Consider the following 22,507-nt stretch of genomic DNA (forward strand, 5'->3'; position numbering starts at 1 on the left):
GGCCGGTACTGTCTCAGACAAACCCTTTACTCATGGGGCCTGCGTTTCTGTCCCAGCTCTGTTCCTAGGTGGTTGCCACCTGAGAAGATGCCTGGCCTCCTCTGGTTGCCCAGGGAGACAGGGGGTGTGGCTTCAGAATATCTGGGAGTAAGTCCTATTGTTGCCAAAAAACAGCTACTGCTCTGCGCCTCAGGGCACCACTGCTCCAGTGTGGTTCTCTCTGAGCTGACCATCCTCTCCTCATTCCCAGGATGCAGAATCAGCACTGACCAGCTGCAGTCTAAGCCCTGTCCACACCCCTTGAGAAATCATCCAAGAATCTGGTCTCTTGGGGGACAGGCCTCCAGACCTCAGAGTGAGAGTGGAGGGGAGTGCTGGGAGCTCAGAATTGCAGGTAGAAAATATGTACAGTTTTATACAGTTTTATGCCTGGCAGGAGAACGCCATGGCACCCTAGTAGGGGAGGTAGGTCCGTGGAGTGTAGTGGGAGGACCTTTGAACTCTGCTTGTTTGTTTGTGGGGCTCTCTGAGCCATTCTTATGGGGGAGAGGACTCCTGTCTGCTTGGCGATGGATTTTGTACCTTTTGTTTGTATCCTTGGGGTCGCAGCTTGCCTCAGCGGGTTTGATGTGCATTCTTCAACCTTCTGTCTTGGTGCTGCTCTAATCCACCAGGTTACTTGCTAAATTTCTGTCCTTTAACTCTCCTTCTGGACGGGAGCCTCTGTGGAAAGCTGACTTCAGCCAGCCATCTCAGTAAGAAATGATTTATGAAGAAATCTGTTTGGAGTCTTATTGTTATGTGGTATATTTCTTTTATTTAATGGTGTAAATAAATATAACAGGTTCTCTATGACATGCTCAGAGCTCCTAAGAGGGAAACATTTTTGAAAATATGGATCTATAAAATTTATTTCAAGCTTATTTTTCAGGCCCATGGAATTAAAGAGGGTTGTTCTGGATCCCTGGAGGCCTCAATCTTCTATGCAGTTGTTGTACGTTTGGTACAAAGTTAGGTTTCCCATTTCCATTGACAGAAAAAAGGCACTAGCCCTCATATTCCTTTGGAGGGCATGTTGTATTCTGCAGAACGAAAGGGGAGAATTGAGTTGATTAAGGGTAATGTCTGCTGATTAGATAATCTGAAAATTAGTCTGATAATGTGTAAATTATCTAAAAGAAGCATATGATGTCATTGGTGCAGTGATGGGAAAGATCTAACAGATGTTAGTCTTCTGGCATCTCTTGTCCTCTATCTAACACACGGCCCAGGGGTAGCTAACAGCTTTAATAAGAGTTAGAATGAAAATCACCTTTGAAACAAACTTAAAAAAATTTGAATCATTTTGAAAGGTGCCTGAAAAGCCATAGAACCCATACAACCAACTACTTTATCCCACCTTGACACAGGAAATCCAGGCTTTGTCATGGGGGAAAGAGAGGAAAATTTAGATACAGGGCTTGTTCTGGAAAACTGAACTGCTTCTCATTTCCTGAAGAGCAGATTTGGGAACTAGCAACAGGAGGTCTTTAGATGAATTATTATTTAACAGTTTTCAGATTATAAAGCAGAGAACCTGATGGATTACTCTCATCCTTGGGTACTGCATGGGGTTAGTTTCCCAGCCTCAGGGTCACGCGCATCCCTGACCCTAGTGGCTGAGGGAATGGCTTTGGAATTGTTTGGTATGGGATATGGATCATGACCCTGCCACACTACCATCTTCTAGCTGAGTAAATGTGGGTCACTCACTTACATTTCTCTTCTTAGTTGTCTCATCTGTAATGTGGAGATAATGGTCATCTGTAAAAGACTCATGGGATTGCTGTGAGTCTTAAATGAGGTAATGTGAGTGTCAGGTACTGTGCCTGCACATTGCAAGCTTATTTGTCAGGCCCATGAAATTGAAGTTGTCCCATTTGGACCAACAGAGCATGTCTGTGACTACAGATGGCTCATCTGAGTCAGGGACTCCATCTGGGGCAATGTCATGGGACTTTTCCATCACTGTGTAGCTAACTGCCCATGGAGTCTTGTTGACATCAGTTGTAACTACACGTTATCAGACCCTGCTCTGGCCCTGGCACATACTTTGCTAAATCCTAGATATGGGACACTGATCCTTCTTTTCAGGCTAAACAAGAGTATTTATTGAGTGCTTACTGTATGTGGACACAGTTTGGGGGATAAGCGTACCTGGGTGTCCCAGAAGGCATAACATGTGGTCTCAGCCTTGGAGAACTTTTGGTGTAATTGGGAAATAAGATGGATGTATAAAACCCAGCAAGAGAAAGCTATTGAGTAGAACCTAGGCAAGGATGGAACCCCTTTATTTATCATGCCATTTCCCCAGGATCCAGCATCTATGTGTCTCTTGGCTTTCTTGGAACCTCTTTTATTTTTCTCACATTTTTGACCTAATTACCTAGAATGTTTAGGATTGAAGAGATCCGTGTGCCATTGACAACTCTGACAACAGTGCCACTGGCAGCACCCCTTGAGTATATCAGACGCTGTGCTAAGCATGCCACACTTACTCATTCCTCACACTAGGGTAGGGGCTACCATGTCATCCAGAGGACACTATGGTGCATAAAGACCAAGCGATGGACCCGTGGACACAGAGCATGAATGTGAACTCATGAGTCATGTACCACTTCTTGGGAAAGCTTTTTCTTTTTTAGACCTTTGATTTTTTTCTTACCTTATTGGATAGTTCGCATGTAGGAGGAGAAAGGAATGATGGAGCACCTGCTGATGCCAGGCATTTTACATGTGCCATCTTGTATGATGTTCATAAATCCATCAGGCATATGCTGTTACTCTCATTTTACAGACAAGGGACCTAAGGCTCAGAGAGTCTGAGTAACTCATCCCAAGTCACACTGTCAACAAGATGGGAAGCTAAGATGTGAATGGGCCTGAGTTAGATACCATCCAGTTATATTAGGACACTGGAACTCCAAGTGATGGGTCCCAATCCCCAGCTTGCATCTTTGTCATAGTTCTACTGATGTTCCTTAATTTTCACTGCTAGGCCAATTACCTTATGCAACACATCAGATAGCAACTTTTTAGAGAAATGAACACATTAATAGGCACTGTGTTCGCTTGTGCTGTCATAACAAAATTCTATAGATTGGTTGACTTAAACAACCAGAATTTATTTCTCACAATGTAAAAAATTTTTAAAAAAAATTTTCAGATTAATATAAGGGTCCAGATGATTGGGTGATATTGTATTTCTCACAGTTTTGAGACTGAAAGTCCAAGCTCAAGGTGCCAGCAGGGTCAGTGCTGGTCTGGTGAGGGCTCTCTCCTTAGGTTGCCGGCAGCCACTTTGTCTCTGTGTCCTCACGTGGCCTTTCCTCAGTGTGTATAGGTGGAAAGAGAAAGCGAGAGGTACAAAATCCCATCATGAGGGCTCCACCAACATGACCTAACTAAACCTGATTACCTCCCAAGGGACAAATACTCATTCCAAATACCATCCCGGGATATTTGGGGCAGGAGGAGTTAGGACTTTGACACGATTTTAGGGGGTCAGGGGCATTTTTTCTTCAAAGCTCTTTACCAACTTCAGGTATTTGTGGTGTTTATGCATCACACCCCGTGCATTACAAATTCCAGTTATGGCTTTAATTGGTAAATGAGTTTTACTGTAGCAGAAAAATCACACCTCACTCTGTTGAATAGTTTCTCTGTATCTCTCTCCTTCTATGTCTTATTGTCTTCTGAAGCTGCTATTTTTTTCTGAACTTGGTCATTAAAAAAAAAAAAAGAGGGCGACGCCTGTGGCTTAGTCGGTGGGGCGCCGGCCCCATATACCGAGGGTGGCGGGTTCAAGCCCGGCCCCGGCCAAACTGCAACCAAAAAATAGCCGGGCGTTGTGGCGGGCACCTGTAGTCCCAGCTACTCGGGAGGCTGAGGCAAGAGAATCCCTTAAGCCCAGGAGTTGGAGGTTGCTGTGAGCTGTGTGAGGCCACGGCACTCTACTGAGGGCCATAAAGTGAGACTCTGTCTCTACAAAAAAAACAACTATTCTAAAAAATTAAAAAAAAAAAAAAAAAAAGAAAGGAAAAGCTTGTGCCTAAAGCAAAATCCTAGGATTCATGCTTTCATCTTTGGTTTCACTCCTCCAAAATACACCCCATGTCTATCTCCCTCTCTCCATTCCCTGGCCACCAGTGGCTTTTGCCCAGGTCACTACAGCTTCCTCTTCCTCAAGCCTCTGCTCTTGCTAAAGTGATCTTTGAAAGACAGAAAACAGATCGTGCCACATCCTTGCTCTCAATATGTTTATCATACTAGAATGCAAGCCAAACTCCTCACCTCTGATTGTGTGGCCAGCAGCAGAGTCACTACTCAGGTGACCAGCTTGCCTGGGTTTTCCCAGTTGTAGCACTGAAGTTTCATACCTTGGGAACCCCTGGGTCCTGGGGAAACCGGATGCTTGGCCACCCTACTGGGTAGCTTGTATGTGGCACCTCAGGCCCTAGCCTGGACCTATGGATTCTAATCAAATTTTAATGAGCTACCCAAGTGATTTGCACAGCAATATTTGGGCTGTTCTAGTATATAAGGTGCAGTGTGCTTAGGTCCTGCCAAGCTCTCTAATTTAATTTCCCTCAGGTCTTAGCTGACCCACATTAGTTGCCATGATGGTAGGGCAATATCTGGTGGGTCAGCTAAGAGCCATATTGCCTGGGTTTAGAGCCAAGTTGGCAACTTACATGTGATCTTAGATAAGCTGCATAGTCTCCTTGTGTCACATGTGTAAAATCAGAATATTAGTTGGCATCCATCTCACAGGTGATAATGATTAAACATGTGAACCCATAGAAAGCACAGCATCAACAGAAAACATATGTGATACAAAGCATATGACTGTCATATGTTGAATTAGACTCATGGTTCTTAAGCTTGAGGGCATATCAGAATCACCTAAAGGGTTCCTTACAGACTGCTGGACCCACCTCTGGAGTTTCTGATTCAGTGGGTCAGAGGTGGAGCCCTAGAATATGCCTTTTTAACAAGTTCCCAGGAAAACCATTACCTTAGAGAGATCTAGTTCTCTAAGACTGATGTTCAGTCAGTTGATTTCCTTAATTTTTTTTCTTTTAGATGTACTGAGTTGGGTAACTGGCCAGGGACAGGGTTGTACTGTTAAATCTAAGGGGGGTAGACTTGGTTTTTGTTCTTTTCCTAATACTCTATCCCATATAGTGCAGACGTCTCTGCCTCCCAGGACCTGGGCCTGACTGTTGATGTGTCCCCTGCCTGGGCCCCTGTCCATAGATTGTGCTGACCCTTAGCTCTGTGGTCCCTTGACTTTTTCCTAATCCCCAGGTCTGAAGCATGAGGATCATCCTTTTCCTTTTCTTAAATGCTGTATTTCAGTCTAAAGAACATAGTCAGTGCAGGTCCATCTGTGGGCTGTGTCCAGTGGTGGTGGGGAGGATAGAGAAGGGCAGGTCTGGGCAAAACAGGAAGGGGGCTTTTAGAATTCTAACCATGACAATAATTATATCCTGAAAACTTAAGTTGATAACACCTATCCAGCTTTGACACACCAAAATGTCCTGGAATTCTTTAAGGCTAGGAACAACCACATTGTTCAGAGCCAGGTTGTTGATCTAGTTACTTTCAAATTAATGTTTTTCCCCCTCAACTGACTCATTTGGTGGCAATAACAAGCTGCCATGCCAGGGCATGAACTGGCCTATGTGACCTTCCACTAGAAAATTGAAATATCTCATTGCGCTTTCCCTAATCAACGCTGAGAAAATCACACATTTTACTTGGTCTTTTTCTCACTTTTCCAAAGCAGTAATGACAGATCTGGGGTTGCCCACCTAAGGCTGTAGTGCAAAGGGCTTTCCCGGGGGAGGGAACGTGACCTGTCTGGCCCCAGAGCTGGTGATATTGTGTACATACTCCTCACAAATTGTTGCAACCTTTTGGTAAACTGCAAATTGCAGCTCTAACCAAATTACATCCATGGAAATGGAGATGCCAGTGTGAGTGGATGTCTCACAAAATGTCTCTCTTCAAAAATGTATTAATTTTTTATTTTATTTTTTTGAGACAGAGTCTCACTCTGTCACCCTTGGTAAGGGGCCATGGCATCATAGCTCACAGCAACCTCATACTCTTGGGTTCAGAGATACTCCTGCCTTAACCTCCTGAGTAGCTGGGACTACAGGTGTCTGCCACAATGCTTGGCTAGTTTTTCTATTTTTAGTAGAGAAGGAGTCTTATTCTTGCTCAGGCTGGTGTCCAACTCTTGAGCTGAAGCCATCTACCTGCCTTGGTCTTGCAGATGTGAGCCACTGAGCCCGGCCATATTTTCTGTTCTTAATGGCATAGGAGTAAATATTCACAAAGTTTGTAACTAAAGATTTGAGTTTTGTATCTGATAAACATGGAGGAAAAGAAGGCAGCCATAGGAAGGGAAGGAGGCTAAGCTCACATTTAAAAATTTTTGTAATACTTCTGTAGCCACCAAAACACAAAGACAGAGCCTGTTTTCTCATTGGCTGCTGCTGGGCCCCTGGTGAGAGACTGCATGAGACTCCAGGTTCTGAGGCCAGCTGAGTCTGGGAGTTCATGATCCCTTCCACTAAGGGTGACCAAGGATTTCTGCAAGAGGGAAGACCCACTGCTTTTTCACACACAGCTTTCCTCTCTCCAATGGGTCCCTGCCCCAATATGAAAGGACTGTTTGCAATGCCTTAGGTCGGCCACTCCGCCCCCCCAGGGGACTTTACATCTTCTCAGTTTCTAGTCTTTTACTTACTTTTACCTGGCAGATTTTTTTTTTTCTCCAAAAAAAAGCCTCTGTGAAGGTTTATCCATCCTTTTATTAAGCATTTATTGTCAGCTCTGCATCAGTCACTGCCAGGTGCAGGGGACAGAGATGAAGGGCACTGCTCCTGGCCTCAGGATTGCACAGCTACTAGGGAAAGATGAGTGTGTCCAAATACAGCACAATGATGAAAGGCTGAACTCCTCTGGACTTGGAAAACTTCACTTTTCTGTTTCTTCTTTTATTCGATTATAATGCTCAAATAATAGGCCTAAAAGGGACCTTAAGACATTACCTAGAATACCCTGTTGCCTCTAGATTGGCAACTAGTACACTGCACTCAAACAAGTAGACATGGAAGCCCCTTGCCTGTGTGCAGAGGCCTCTGCAGAGAAGCCTGCCCTGTGCCCATAACTTTAATCGTTTAACCACCTTCATTCCTAGCTTTCTTGTGGCCTGCGCTGCCAGATCAGCTCATTTTGTCTCATGTTGTCCTTGACAGTATGGAGTTTGATGATTAATCAGCTCCTTCCATAAACTTGAGGACTTAGTCATTTAGTTCTGGGCCTTTTCTTCTGTAGGCACTAATCGCAGTGCCTGAAGTCACTCTGCACTGGCATCCATGCCTACCCCCTTTTATCCTGACCATAAACTCACTCTATTCTGGGTGCCAGGTGGCAGGATAGCCCTTGAAGAAGAGGGGATTCTGGGCCATTGAGGGCTATGATGGCCTAAAGGTCCTGTGGCGAGCAGACCCTGCTGTCCATCTGCCTGCCAGGCTCTGGGCCTCCCTACCATGGGGAGGAAGGCTTCATTTGTCTTCTTCTTGGGACCCTGGGGTGGGGCCTGAGTTGCTATTAGGTGGCCAAGAAAATGGAAGCCCAACACTTTTATTCCTTGCATCTATGGCATTTATTTTTTCATCAATTCTAGGGAAGAAATGAAAAAAGGTGTCAGGCTGTGGGGATAATTTATATGAGTAAACACGTAAGGAGCAGGGCGAGTGAGAGCATGAGAATTAAGGCCATTTATCCAGGCTTTGATGCTCTGTTTGCCGTCTGGTCCAGCCTTCCTCACAGTCATTAGAACGCCACTTTTAACCCTCTCCTGCCTCAACTCACGTCCTTGGGCCTGCAAGATCTCCCTGCAACTGCCTGCTCTTCCAAGCCTGCCGCCTGCCTCCCCTCCCTTCTCGCTACCTTCATTAAAGTCTGGGCAGAAGGTAGCAGGATGTGGCAGTGGCCTCCAGCTGCGGCCTGCTCCTGATTCTGAAGGGCAGGCGTGTCGGTTTGCATCCTCCCTCCTCACCCTGCCTGCACCAGCTCCAGAGCGTCCTCCTCTGGCTGGTCCTGTCCAGTGTGTCCTGCGAAGCCAGCTTGGCCAGCCTCTCTACCTCTTTCCCTTTCTTTCCTCTGTCTTCTCAAGATACGCTCAGCACAGCCAAGTGGCGCCAGGCTAGCATGCTTTACACTTGAGAGATGAAGTAATAACAGGTGGCAAGAGTGGAGCTGCCGCAGCCCAGGATCCCAGTTGCCATGGAAACATGTCAGACCTGTAGAGGGACACAGGAACTGTCAGCTGTGGAGGGTAGGGGACAAGTGAGAGGGGTGAGGAAAGGCACATCTCTTCCTGGAGGGCTTTGCTCACTGCCCCCGAATTCCCCAGGGGCTGCACGCTCCAACCTAGCCGGCCCCAGAAATAGAGCTTCCCAGCTGGGCGGTGGGAAGTGAATGTGGCTGTGTGTTTGTGCACACCAGGCCCTAGTGTCTGCTCAGGATGTGAGGCCATGCTTTTGTGCATGTGCCAAGGAGGAGCCTAAACTTCTGGCCTGCTTCCTATTCCTCTAGGACACTTGGGATGCGGATCTGGTAACAGCCCCAGATGAGGGGCTGTTACTGGTGGCCAGCTTGTCCCACCACTCATTCTTTTCTGAGTGGCAGGCACATGGCAGTGGGAAACAGATTGAAAGGGGGAAAGACAGCTCTGTCTGGGTGGTAGCTTTATGGAAGATCTGGAGCCTTGTTTGCCTGACTTAGTGTGGTGATCCTGTGGGGTGTGCACGAATGCCTTCCTAGAAGGCCTGCTCTCTCATCCCTGAGCATGGTGACAGGACTATTTGAGGCTTGGCTTTTTCTTTTTCTTGCTTTGATTTATTTGAATGCTGTCCTCTACCTCCTGTTATTTTTTCTGCATTTCTTCATGAACTTTGTTCCTAATTTCCATTTTTTTTCCTTTGAGCTTTTTTAGATTTATCTCCCCCAGGTAAATTTCTGAACTCTTAAGGCTACTTTATTTTCTCAGCAGCTTACTTTTATCTCTTATATGATCTCATGAGCATTAATCAACAGAAAACCAAATTCATGATCACAGTTGCTGACATAAAGATACCACTTGGGTCTTTGCCCTCCTTGTCATCTTACTCTATAAAGCAGGACTCAATTTCTCATAAGCAGAAGCAAAATCTCTATTTAAGTCCCACTTACAAGGTCTAGGTGAACTTCCTATTTATAGTAAAATCTTTTTTTATAATGATCTCATATACAGTACCAGGAAATTGCTCATGGGTAGGTCAGGCTATAGGCCAATCTAGCCATGGTATGAGCTTCACTTAAAAAAAAACAAAATTCCTCCATGAACCTCTGGAATTCTCCGAAGAAGTGTTTTCACAGAGTATATATAACAATAAATAAGGTTACCTGGGATGGATTACTTTGGTAGGGAATTGAAATTTAAGTTCAAAGGGAATTTATTCCTTTGTCAGGCAAATCTCAATATTTTTTATCATTTTGGGTTTCCTAGATACCAGATTGGGTGAATCAGGTTGATGCTAAAGAGATTTATAAAATATTTCACATGCATGGTATGGACAGAAAGTGTTTGCCTGTGGACTTCCCAGGAGGTAAAGAAGTGTGATTAGAGGCAGAATCTTTGAGGACACAGGCAAACCAGTGGGGGAATCCTGTCTCCAAAGAGGGATAACTGGGCCCTGAAGATAGCACTTTAATGTCTTTGGATTTCTTTCACCTCCTCTGTCAAACGTGAATTCCTACTTCACAAAGTTTTTCTAAAAATCAATGAAATAACATATGTAAGGCATCCAGCATAAGATCCCCTCCCCCATTTTGTAGTATAATAAATGTCTGCTGCTTCTTGTCTATGAGTAGTTGAACAAAAGGGAGGCTGAGTGGATAGGCACCACCTGATATCCTCTTCTCAAGAGATAGTGAATCATAGTCTTAGATTATCTTGTGTGTTGGTACAGAATGATATGTCACCTCCCGTAGGAGGGGTACGGTGTTATTCCTCTACAAACACAGGGTCCTGGTCCACCCACTCCCAAGTACTCCAGGAGCTGGTTGTGAGACCAGGCCAGATGACTGCCCAATCCATCTGAACATGGACCAGGGGCAGTGAGTGACATTCAGAGTGACAGGTACTTCTGTCACAGGGAAGCAAGCACCATCCTTCCTAGGAAGAGGTTCCAGGGACAACCTGTGCCACCTACTGATATCTCTGCCACTCCTTTATAAGTCATTCAGTCCACAAATTATTGGCAGCCCTTTTTGATGTGCAGGGCTTATAGGTGTTCCAACAGTGAGTGTGACATGGTCCCCACCCTGAAGAAGTAGAAGACCATCTGATATGGGGATATGAGGCAGGTGCACACACGTTATCAACAAATGGAGGATCATAGTAGTGATGCCAGCAGAGTGTCCTCCCCATCGCAGGACTGGTGATTTCTGGTAGGAAATTGGGAGAGCTCCATGGGAGAACCTTCATTCTGAATCTAATCCCTAAATACCAAAAAATTGTCAGAGAACCAGATGTATAAGTTACTAGTCCATCCCATGCCATTTCACCAAAGGGATGTTTTGAGCTCACTGTTGTAAGAAGAGAGTAGGAACTGAAGCAAAAATGATTTGTCTGAAAAGAAAACATAGCTGGGCACTATCACTAAATACTGGGCCATTTCCAGATTGAAAATGCACCTCCTCACCCCTGCTGGCCTGGCATGTGACAATGGCATATGCCAAGGCCTGAAGGTGGGATTTTCGAACCTCCTTCACTCCCTTAGATAGGCTGGACAGGCATGTAGAATGGCCAGCAACCAACATGAACATGTACATGTGGGGACCCTGCTCTGATCCAATCTCCTCCCAGACTTCTCTTCTTCAGATGAATTAAATGCTTTTCTTTCGGTCTTTTTGCCTAGGCTCAATTTCTCCATCACTGTGCTATGCTCTACTAGGTCATTTCTGAATTTTTTATCTCTTGCAGTATTAGAGTTCATGATTCAACAGCGTATTCTACCAATGGTCTTTTGGTGGGGAATACTGTAAAGAACTATCTGGAAGTTCTTATACTCCGTATTTTACTTCTTCATCCTTATACATCACAAGGGACACGGTGTGTTGGAGAAAAGATTTTGTGACTGGAGAGGAAATCAGACATTACAGGAAGCCCCTGAGAGTATAGGAGAGAGACAGACGAGGAGACTGGACCCTCTGGGAGTTTTTGTGGAATGACACACATGGATTCTTTGATCTCCGTCCACGCAGGAAGCTACCTAAATTGTGTTTGGCCTCTCCACATTTTGTGTCTAGTTCATGAAACTTAGCTTTGGTTCACCCTCAGCCCCTACCGTTTTTTTTTTGGTTAGGGCTGGGTTTGAACCCGCCACCCTCAGCATATGGGGCCAGCGCCCTACTCCTTGAGCTACAGGCGCTGCCCCAGCCCCTGCCTTTAACATACCCTATTCTTCTTTCTGTTCATTATTTGATAGACTTCTATCCATCTTTTGATGAGGAAACTCTGAGTTTATTTGCTTTATAGACAAGCTTGATTTTTCTAGTAGAGTTCTAAAAATGACAAAGATGACAATTGAAGGAGAAGGGAGAAAAGGGACGCTGGTGCTTTTGGATGTTGGCAATGGAAGTTTTATAGGCAGAGTAAAATTTTTGCAGATGTGTTGGTTTTGGGAGGTTAATTGCAAAATCATTCTGTATTCCATGTAGATCTTTTTGAGATCCAATGACTGGTAAAGAAAAGCCCATACTCAACAGACTCCAGAGTGTGACCAGGTCCCCTCTCTCCCCCAAACAGCCGACACTTTTCTTGCAGAGAATTATCTGCCTCCCTGAAGATGGAAATCAATGACTTAGAAACTGATTAAACAATCCAAATAGCAACTGATAAATGGATTAACCCTCTGTAATATAATTCTGCTAGCTTTTGTCTTCCGCCTTCCCCAGGTAAGTTTTCTATTCCTGGAGGCCAAACGGAGGCATGGAGGAAGTGAGGGCCAGAGGGAATCATATTAAAGTGGGTGAATCCGTTTATCACTTACTGTCTGGATGGCATTTCTGCTCACATATCTGCTTCCTTTTACAGATTTGTACCCTACGGGACCCTGATTAATGTTAGCTGGTGAATAATGAAAGATAGCAGACATTGGGTACAGTGAGGAGGAAGATACCCTTGTGGTTAAGGCTGATCCCATAAACAGAGAGACTTTTCTTCCTAGTAGCAAATAAGCAGTGTGAATATGACAAAGCAATGTCCACAATAGGGAGGGAGAAACAGAGGAAAATGGAGGCATTTCTCCCCTTGTAAAGAACCTTTTCAAGACTTTTCAGCCACCCCTAGAAACTGAATGATTTTGCTGCCTGAGAATCTTTCTTTTTTTTTTGGCCGGGGCTGGGAACACTCCACCTCTGGTATATGGGGCTGGAGCCCTACTCCTTTGAGCCACAGGTGCCACCCAGTCCCAAGATCTTTCTTTGCCTTTGTTTAAGGATTTTCAGGAGGGGTATTTTATGAAGTTAGAGTGTTCAGTTACCTGTGAAGGTCCTAAGCCTAGAGACATGCCCACTAACATACCATTTAACCCATCTCTGGCATGAAGCTGAGCTAGTAAGCAGCTGGTAAACCTGTATGTAGGATGAAGATTAACTTTTTCTGAGTGTTTTCCATGATCAATGAGTCTGGACTTCATGGAAGTGAAGCTGAATGAGAACAGACACCTGTGTACCTGTCAAGATGCTTATCAAAGTCCCCAAGATATCTTTGGTGTCCATCCTGGACATGACCACTCATTAGTGCTTCTTTGCTTTCCTTTTCAGGGACAGGAAGGATATCTGCTAAACAAGAACACCTTTCTCAAGGGCAAGGTCCAGGAAGTGACCATGTTTTCTCCCTCCAGTCTCACTGTGGTTTATGGTTGCCATCTGATATTTAGAGTCTTGGCCCTGAGGGCTGATTGTTCAGGGCTGAGTAGTGTTCACTGAACCAGTAGGCCTTCTGGACAGTTTGGTCATCCGGGGATATAATTAGAGGAACAAGGTGATTTCTATAAAACACAGAACTGGGAAATATTATATAAATTAAACTCTGGGTGACTTGTAAGACATTGAGAAGGATCCAGAAGGATCCAAAAGAGAACTTAGCCCTATTTAACAGTGTGGTTACAACAAAAGCTCAGATTCTAGACTTCTTGTTCTTTGTGAAGCAGATTCTGCCACACCATGGGAGGAGAGAGGGCAGTAGAAATTCATTTCAGCCTGAAATTGGAATTCTTTTTTAATGTTCCCACAGCTCAGAAAGGACCGGATGGAACAGTCATTCCCAATAACTACTGTGACTTCTGCTTGGGGGGCTCTAACATGAACAAGAAGAGTGGGCGGCCTGAAGAACTGGTGTCCTGTGCAGACTGTGGACGCTCTGGTGAGTGTGGCCCTTTCCTGCCTCGGGTGTCCATAGGCCAGGACCTGGTCCACCTGTGTGCCTCTGGCGTCTGGCAGTGGTGGGCTTGGAGAGTGGAATGGAGAGTGATGGTGGTAGTGGTTTTGAATGGAGAGGGGTTTTTAGGTCATTTTGATATTTTTCTTCTTTGGGTCTTAAGGGCCAAAAGTTATGCCCTACGATCCAGGAAAAGGGCAGAGAGAAGTTTTTGACTTGCGTCTGGCCTGTCCCTGAGGTAGATTTTCCTTTGCATGCATGAGTTATTGACCACAGTGAGGTAGAGTGGAAATGCCTGAGACGCAGGCAGTGTGCTTTCTTGTATTGGGTGATGCACAAACCTAAAAAGATGCCTTTGTTCTGTGAACGTACCTGGGTCAAACCCGAAGAGTATGAAAACATGAATATTGGGAGAGCAACCAAACCTGTGTGGGAGTCAGAGACCCCTGGGCAGCCTGTATGAACACCACTCCCACTGGCCATTCATCCTGTTTTCGCACATGAAATAGGCAAAAGATACCTGGGAGATCAAGAGGGCAAAAGGGCAGACATTTCCTAGAGCTAATCTGGAGTTGATTTGGTGTTTTTTTTTTGTTTGTTTTTGTTTTTTTCATTTTTAACCTATCCAAAAACTAAAATAACAACAAGAGACTTTGGGTTTTGTTCTTTCATTTCTAAAAAGAGTTCAGGTCTTCAAGTTTTGTCAAGTGGTTGTTTTGATTTTCATTTCTAACCAAACCATTATTTTTGGCTGATCGTGGTTGGTTGGTAGTAATCACTTTTCAAATTGTGTTATGTCACAACTAGACCAAAGTGCAAGGCAGAAGGGGGAGAGGATTTGGACATCGTTTCTAGTCTCATCGACTACTGACTAGTAGGTGAACACAGTTCGATTGGGTGGATGGTTCCAGCAGTGAAGAGTCATTTCTCCTTTCTACTTTTCTAACCAGTGTCTTTTGCACTCCCAGTCCTAAGAAGACTGAAATGACCACATCTTTGTTTTCCATAACAACTCAGTTCTTCCCTTGCATTGTCTGCAAACCTTGGCTTTGGCCCTTTTGTATTTTGATGTTAAGATTGTTTAGGGTTTAAGACCGACTTGAGTGGCACATCAGTAGTTCGAAAAGGACTGTGGTTTCCATTGCACACAATCCTCAACCCTCAACTCTCAAGGACCCTGACAGGGTGGTCCATTGTGTAATTCCATCAATTCATTTACTGTTCAAAGACGATACCTAATGCTGAACTTTTTACTGTACTGGTGCTAGTTGAGACGACAGGGCCCTTGTAATAGTGGACTCTGATTTTTAGGTACTTAAAAAGAAAATAAAACAAATGAAATTCAATTCATAGTTTTTAAAAAGCAAGCAATCAGGCAAAATCTCTACTGCTAGAAGCAAGGTCACTTGGTGGAGTGATATTCTAAGCAAAACGTTGTGGACTGCTACAGGCTTGGATGGGTTACAGAGGGCAGCTTCAGAAGTCCCATTGCAAACTGCTATAATTTCCCCTTTTATTTCCTACAAAAGATAGTGTACTTGAATCTAATCCATGGGGTATCAGAAGTGGGAAGTTGATTTCCTATACAAAGCTCTCTTTCCACAACCTTCACTCAGCATTTCCCCCATGAGGTTCTGTCTGCTATGTGACTCAAGGGGCCATTTTATACAAGCCTACGTATTCTCACTGAATTTTCTAAGGACTAATTTGGGTGGATCATTTAGTCAAGGTCTGACTCTGATGTTCCTGAAATAGTTGGTACTTGGGGAATAAACAGGTGCCAGTATCCTGTGGGATGTGCTTGTTAAGGCAGGTGGGCAAATACTTCTCTGGAGGCTCTTTAGGGTCCTTCCAGAGAAGAGAGTGGAAGATCTTGGAAGATCTGTCTTTTCCTTCCCATTGAGCTCACTGCTTTCATTTCCTGAGAGAAGGTGAGATTCTAAAGTCGGCACCTTCAGTTGTGCGTTATTACCTTCTGTGAGGCAGTCTCAGGGCCCATTTATAATGTGGAAATTAAAATGTGGAATTTTACAGACTTCAGGATGCTGTTTTATTAGACCTTTTGTTTTAACTCCTATTTCCTCACCTTACTTTTCTGAGTTAGATTGAAAAACTCTGAACTTTCTGGAGTAACCAAGCCTTAGGCATGTTTAGTGGCTGGGGTGTGTATGTGTGTACGAACACATGCGTGTGCACGCATGTGTGTGTATGTGGGTACATATCACAGAAATTTCCTCCAGTGTTAAAGAAAACGAGAAGCTCTTTTATTACCCACCACTTATCAGGCTTTCCAACCTCCTTTTGCTTTCAGTGCAAATGAACCACATGGTGTAAGGGCAGAATTGAAAGGGTTCCAAAAGAATGGGATTAAAAGCGGGCAAAAATAAAAATGAAATGGATGGAGGCTTAACCACCTTGAATGGGTTATCTGACAGTAATACCTTTGTAAAGCTGACTGTCAAAGTGAAGGGCAAACATTGTTCAAAGAAACACCAACAGAAAACACCAAAGAAATACCAACCAGGCTTTCAAACCACCAAGGAAAATCGTTTTCTAGGGCCGGGTTGAGTGAGCGTGCATGCTTATGTGTGCATGTGGAAGAGAAAGAAGATCATGCTCAAATCGTTCGCTGTCGGAAGCTGTGGACATATGTATTATGGTAGAGATGTTGCTTTTTTGGGGAGGGGGGAACCTCTTCCCTGGAAATGTTTGCTTTGTCCTAAATCCTTATCACTAGGAGATATACCTGGTTACTCCCTTTTGGCGTGACAGTGGTTTATTATCTTGCTATTAAGAATAGCGTTGTAATAACGTAATGAGAATATTAATGATGCTGTCTGTTGCTTAACCACGTGCTGATATATTCATCATACATGTCAGCTCATTTGGGAGGAGAAGGCAGGAAGGAGAAGGAGGCAGCGGCCGCAGCACGCACCACGGAGGACTTATTCGGTTCCACGTCAGAAAGTGACACCTCAACTTTCCACGGCTTTGATGAGGACGATTTGGAAGAGCCTCGCTCCTGTCGAGGACGCCGCAGTGGCCGGGGTTCACCCACAGCAGATAAAAAGGGCAGTTGCTAAACCCGTGGGACAGACTCTCTGGGCAACTAGCCACCCTCTGACTTTGCTCATTGTGCCGGTTCTGCTAGACTTCCTTTAATGAAAGACAACTTTAGGCTTTCCCTTTATCCTTGCTTTCCCCCTTACCTCCCGTGTGTCCCTTTCCCTCCTGCCATCCCTCTAGTTTGGTTATGAATGTCAGAAGCACAAACTACTGAAAAAACAAAACAAAAACAAAAGAGCAGAATGAGAGTTCTTCAGAGAGATGGTGTTGCGATGTGCTATTTATTTTCCATAGAACTAGGAAGTTAGGCAGATTATCCCTTTTTTGAGGGGAGGGGGACTTTTTGACATGAGCAGAGTTGATTTCCTCAGTTACCATATTTATTGGCCAAATGAAGAGAAGAGGAACTTTGGGTTTAGAACAAAGAACTGATAACATTTAAAAATTATTATTTATATATTCTAGCTATTATTAGAATCAGACCTTTTTTTTTGAGAGAGAGAGAGAGAGAAAAGGGAAATCAAAGAAATCACAGTAATATCCTATTTAGAGGCAAGCCACTGGGGGCAGAATTTCCTCACTGGGAGATGATTGCACTTTCCGTGTCCCACGGAGTTGGAGGCTCCCCAAGGCAGACCCCTTCCCCAGGTCTCCTCCCTGACCTTTCCATCTTCCTCTCTGCTTGCAAGAAAATGTCAGCGACTCCAGAGAAGTCCGGGCACCTGTGTCTGGCCTCCGCCAGCACCAGGGCCCTGACCAGCCGCCTCTTTAACTTGTCCTCCATCAGCAGAGCTGCTGTTTTGTTGTTGCTGGTTTCCCTCACTTTCCACCTGGCGAAGAGCAACTTCCAAGTGCAGGAATGGAACATAGGCAGAAAGCCACAGGCTCAGCGGTGACAACACAACTTGAGGCCGTGTTCACTGAAGGAAGAAGGAGACTGCAGTGTCTTCCCTTGCCCCTCGCCCCTGTTTAAAAGCATATAAATACTCACTGGATGATCAAGTCTCCTTAGTATTTCTTCTATTTTTTTATAGTGCCTGCCAGGCACTTTGTTTTATGTTTCCAATAGTACCTCCTGAAATAAACGAAAGCAACACTGCTCACAGCCCCTGGATCAATGGAGAAGACCACCCACCTCACTGACAGTCCCAAGAACCACCTGCCACAAGGTCCTAGTCAGAGGTATGTCTTGGCTGACCTGTCTTACAATGTGGGCAAAACCATCATATTTGGGGGGTTTTTTTGTTTTTTATTTTTATTTTTGTTTCTTTTTGCTTTGTCCCCTGTCCTCCCACCAGCTTTTTTTGTTTTGTTTTGTTTTGTTTCTGGGTTCGGACCCCCTTCTTAGTGTGGGAGTGGCTACTGGAGTGTCTTTCATCTGCCCTTTGTGCCTGTGTGTGCATGTGGACCCACATGGGCCTGGGCGTTGGTGTGGGAACTGAGGCTTGCCGGGACTATGGGAGGCTCTGTGCAGAGAATGGTGGGCTTCTGGCTTCTGGCTTCTGGCTTCTGGCTTCAATTACACGAAAAAATGGCTGGGGAAGTGCTCGGCTAACTCTGCCTCCCGTGGCTAAACTTGGAAGTGGAGTCCAGGGAACAGAAATTGGAGTTGGCTGCTGGCTTTGGGTAGGAATAAGGAGATGTGGCCATAGGGCATTGCATGTCAAGGTGGTATTCCTCACTCTGAGTACCAGTTTCACAGCCAGGGGGATGAGTTCACATTAAAGAAGATGCCTGATTAGGCACAACCCTCAACCTGGCTGTTTTGAATTCTCAACTCCCACTAAGTGTGTCCAGGGTCTCCAGACTCCAGGAGAGCATAGGTCTATTTGACTTGGGTTGGGACATCCAAGTGGCTGCCCAGTTGACAGCCTGCTTATAAGTGTGTGGGAAGATCTGCTTTGACAATCCAGCCTTTGTTGATGATCATGAATTACTCGTCATCGTGCTCGTTAAAATAATGAACCGACCCAACAAAAGCAAAGACACCTACCAAAGTATACTTTGTGCTTTCCTGGTAGCCTGAGACAGAAGGGGCATCCACTTTTCTCATGCTTGAGATATGTATGTGCTTGCCTGTGTATTTATTTTCAGTTTTGAGAATGAAGGTAACAATCCCACCCACTTTTGGGATATTTTGCCTAATCTGTACGTGGCCTGTTCCTAGGAAATACGGCATAAACCTTCGCTGTTTTAACATCCCTGCATGCTCATGCGTGTGAATGAGTCAGTGCAGCTGGTTCCAGTGGGTTTCTGCTAACGGGATACAGTCTACTCTTGTTGTCATTTTCTACTTCGTTCCTTTGACTCAGATATTGGATTTGTAGAATTATAATCTGCTTTCATTGATGAAATGAGCTTCTATGTTAATAAAAATGTTTCCAACCATTGCACACTATTCATTTGAAATCTGCCTGATTCATAGTTCCAGAATACTCAATAGCAGCTTGCCTTTAAACTTGAGTAGGTTTTTAAAAATCCATGTAATTAAAACAAATTATAAAAGGCCACCTAATTTCAGTATCTAGCTTGTTGTGCTAATGGGGGACCAACATTTTATAGCTTTCTAACAAGGGATACTCCCAAGAGAATATTTATCTGAGGATGGGGTATTTCTTTTCTACTTTATTTTTATTGTTATAGCTTTGATCTGCAATTTCTCTTTTGGGGAGTAGTAGATATCCTCACTTTTCTCATTTGCTATAGCCAAAATGAGCTTAGTAATGTTTCTTAGCATTTCTTGGACATGTTGTCTCACCTTGTTTGTAGTATCTTTGAACAGACTCAGAATTTATAGCCTTAAAAAAACCCCACAAAACTGGAAGGGACTTTTAAGATGATCAAGTTCAAATATTTCACTTTTTAGTTGAGAAAAGTTGACCCTAAGAGGTTGAGCTGAGTTTGAGAGAGTAGAATGGACACTGCTTTGGAGACAAGGAAGGAAAACTCAAGAAGGAAACGTACACGAGGAGAAAACTGGCTGTCCTTGGTTTCCAGCCACTCTGATGGTCAGTGTGATATCTTTATCCCTTTCTCTAGGTAACAATGGTCGGTATTTATGTGTGAGGCATACATTTGTGTGTGAGTGCTTTTCTTGTAATGTTTCACTTAATCCTCATGATCACTCCCATTAGAGAGGTGTTTGTATTGATCCGTAGTTTGCAGATGAAGAAACTAAGACTTCGTAATAAGGTTCGGAAATGTACAGTTAGTAGGGAGCCATGTTTTGATCCCTGGTCTGATTCTAGAACCTATGCTCATTACCCTTGCTTGTACCGTCTCTTGCATAGTCTTTAGTTAAGGAATATATTTGTGTGTGTGGATATGCATACTTTGCTTTTTCTCAGTGCCAGCTGAAGATAGGGTATTTGTAATGATGGTGGCTTTAAAAGGTAACCAATGACCGAAGAGTAAGCAATTAGATTCTATAGGAGAGAATTTCTGTTAAGATTCTGGGAAGAACCACTGGGGGGGGGGAAAAAAAAAAGAAGATTCTGGGAAGAATATTGGAGATAACTCATCTTCTTACCATCATTTCTAGACATTCCCTTCTGCTGTCTAAAGCTCTTTTTTGTGACTTCAGGAATTGGAGGTCTGTGAGCAATCAACACACCTATCTTTCCTGCAGTTGCTTTTGTTAAATAAGTATCACTACTCACATTTTAAAATACAAAAGAAATTAGAGTCATCAAGATGAAAATGATCTGACCAGTTTCCTTCCTCCTCTGCTCACTAAAGTACCACCCCAAATGCTCCAGAAATGCCACCTAATTTTCTGAGTCCTATCCCAAAGCAGCTATAAATGTAGAACTTTAAAAATTCGTTACAACATTCAAATCTCCTGAGAGGAGCTATTGATGATAAAAGTAACTGTTGTCAATCTGATGCTTTTTTCCTACCTAGAACCGTCTAATCCTTTATTTCTGTTACTGAAAGTACGTAGAGATCAGATGCTATAATCGTTATAATACTGGGAATTAGAAATATGCATTTAATTTTTTAAAGGTACTTTAAAGTTGGTAATCCAATTCACTACTGGTATTTTAGAGAGAAGGATTAAATAAAAGAATATGATGTTCACATCAGTAGTATCCCTTTAAGGCTTCCTGCTTACCTTGCATCTCTCTCTGCACCTAACGGGCTGCAGCCAGGTATTGCCTGTATATAGCACTTGAGGGAACACAAAATCATTACTTGGGGAGAGAACTAAAGGCTGTTTCGAGGTTCTCACTTTATGGTAGAATAAAATTAATTAATTTTATCCCAATATGCCTCCTGTTACATCTGATGAATATGATCTTGAACATGTACTTAAAGTTTGAGCAAAATAGTGTATTAGGTACTTTTCCACAGGCAATTTTCCTAAGCCTTTGGAAGTGAAGTTACTTGCATTGTGTATTTTCTGAGTGAGGCATTTTTGATCTGATGAGTAGACAACTACAGTAGAGATCTGATGAGTAGAGACCAAAGTTCTGGGTTTGGGACTCAACTTCCTACATGAGTTGGTTGACATAGAGCTTTGCCTCAGTTTCTCCCTGGGATCTGGACATTTCTTTCCTTATCATAGTATGTAACTGATATTGTCTCATGGCAATTCTTACCATGTGAGGTAGGATAGATGTCATTTGACTGATGAGGAGCTTGAGTTTCAATCAGGTTCAGTGACTGGTCTGAAGTCCAAGTGTCAATGAATGATGTATAAGTCTTCTAATAACCTTTTTGTAGTCTAGGTCGACTTCCCCAAAGATCACAGTTTGAAAATTTCTTGAGTATTATCAGTAAAGGGCATTGAGGTATTTTATTTGAGACCTCACTAGATTAAGAGGAGGTATTTGATGCTATAAAAGAAAAACAGTAACAAAGCAACAAAAACAAAACCAGTCTATTACATATTAGGATCTTGCTGAGAAGTAGCAATGTCTAAGTCTTCGTTAACTCTCTAAAAGAACTAAGAGTGAGCTTCCCAAATGGTCAGTGTTTTGGTGGTGACAGTGAGGGTAGTGAGTTGGCAGGGAGCGAACATTTGGGGCCGTGTTTCAGTCACATGCCCAAGTGCTTCTAACACTAGAACACTGGTTTATGTAATAAAGTGATTTTTGACCATCTATCCAAATTGATAGATAGGAAAAACCCTTCTGCTTGATTTACAAAATAACAGAATGATGGAGGATCCCTTTTAGAACTGAATTATTAGTTAATATAAGTTGGCAATTAGGTTTTCAAAGTATCTCCCCACTGGCCTTCACCTGATGAAGTAAGACTTAAAATTATATTTTTAAATTTTGAAATAGTTTTATACTTGCAAAAATTACAAAAATAATAATAGCAGGAATTCCCAAATATCCTTTACTCAGATTGTCCAAATAACCACAGTATGATTACTACAATCAGGAAGTTAACACAGATACAATACTATAATCTACAGACCTTACTCAAATTCTGCCAGCTGCTTCACTAAAGACCTTTCTCTGGTCTATGATCCAGTCCAGGCCCACGTGTTACATTTAGTTGCCATGTCCTCACAAATCCTTTATCTGTAATAGTTCCACAGTCATCTACCAGTTTTTCGTGTCCTTCATACTTTTAAAGAGTATCTGACCAGTCATTTTATTGAAAGCTGTTCACTTTAGGTTCATGTGCTATTTTCTGATGATTAAAATGAGGCTATGCCTTTTGGGTAAGAAAACTATAGAAATGATGTTTTATCCTTCACTGTGCTTTATATCAGGAGGTACACGATAGATTTGTCCCATTATTCGTGGCTCAAACATTTGATCTTTCAGGCTGGTTTGTTTGTAGCCCTTGGGCTATAATATTTCCCTTCAGATGTACCTTTGTTCATTTGGTAACTGTGGACTAAGTAACAGCATATATGATGCTTAGCACCGTGATGGC

General features: G+C 43.5%; 1 protein-coding gene across 7 annotated transcripts in view; it reads left to right on the forward strand.

Annotated features, from left to right (window-relative positions):
* DPF3 (double PHD fingers 3) overlaps positions 1–22,507 on the forward strand; it is a 291,411-nt gene that overhangs the window by 219,271 nt on the left and 49,633 nt on the right. For 4 of the 7 annotated variants that reach the window (XR_008382506.1, XM_053602716.1, XM_053602718.1 and 1 more), the window contains exon 8: positions 13,403–13,531. Coding sequence is in view for 3 of the 7 variants with exons in the window: in XM_053602716.1 (XP_053458691.1) it covers positions 13,403–13,531 (129 nt within the window). In the remaining 4 variants the exon portion in view is untranslated. Of the gene's footprint in view, positions 1–13,402; positions 13,532–16,426; positions 17,795–22,507 lie in introns of all 7 variants that reach the window. The other 3 variants (XR_008382509.1, XR_008382507.1, XR_008382508.1) reach the window with 1 other exon arrangement.

Source organism: Nycticebus coucang, chromosome 9 (assembly GCF_027406575.1).
Source record: "Nycticebus coucang isolate mNycCou1 chromosome 9, mNycCou1.pri, whole genome shotgun sequence".
Taxonomy (NCBI): domain Eukaryota; kingdom Metazoa; phylum Chordata; class Mammalia; order Primates; family Lorisidae; genus Nycticebus; species Nycticebus coucang.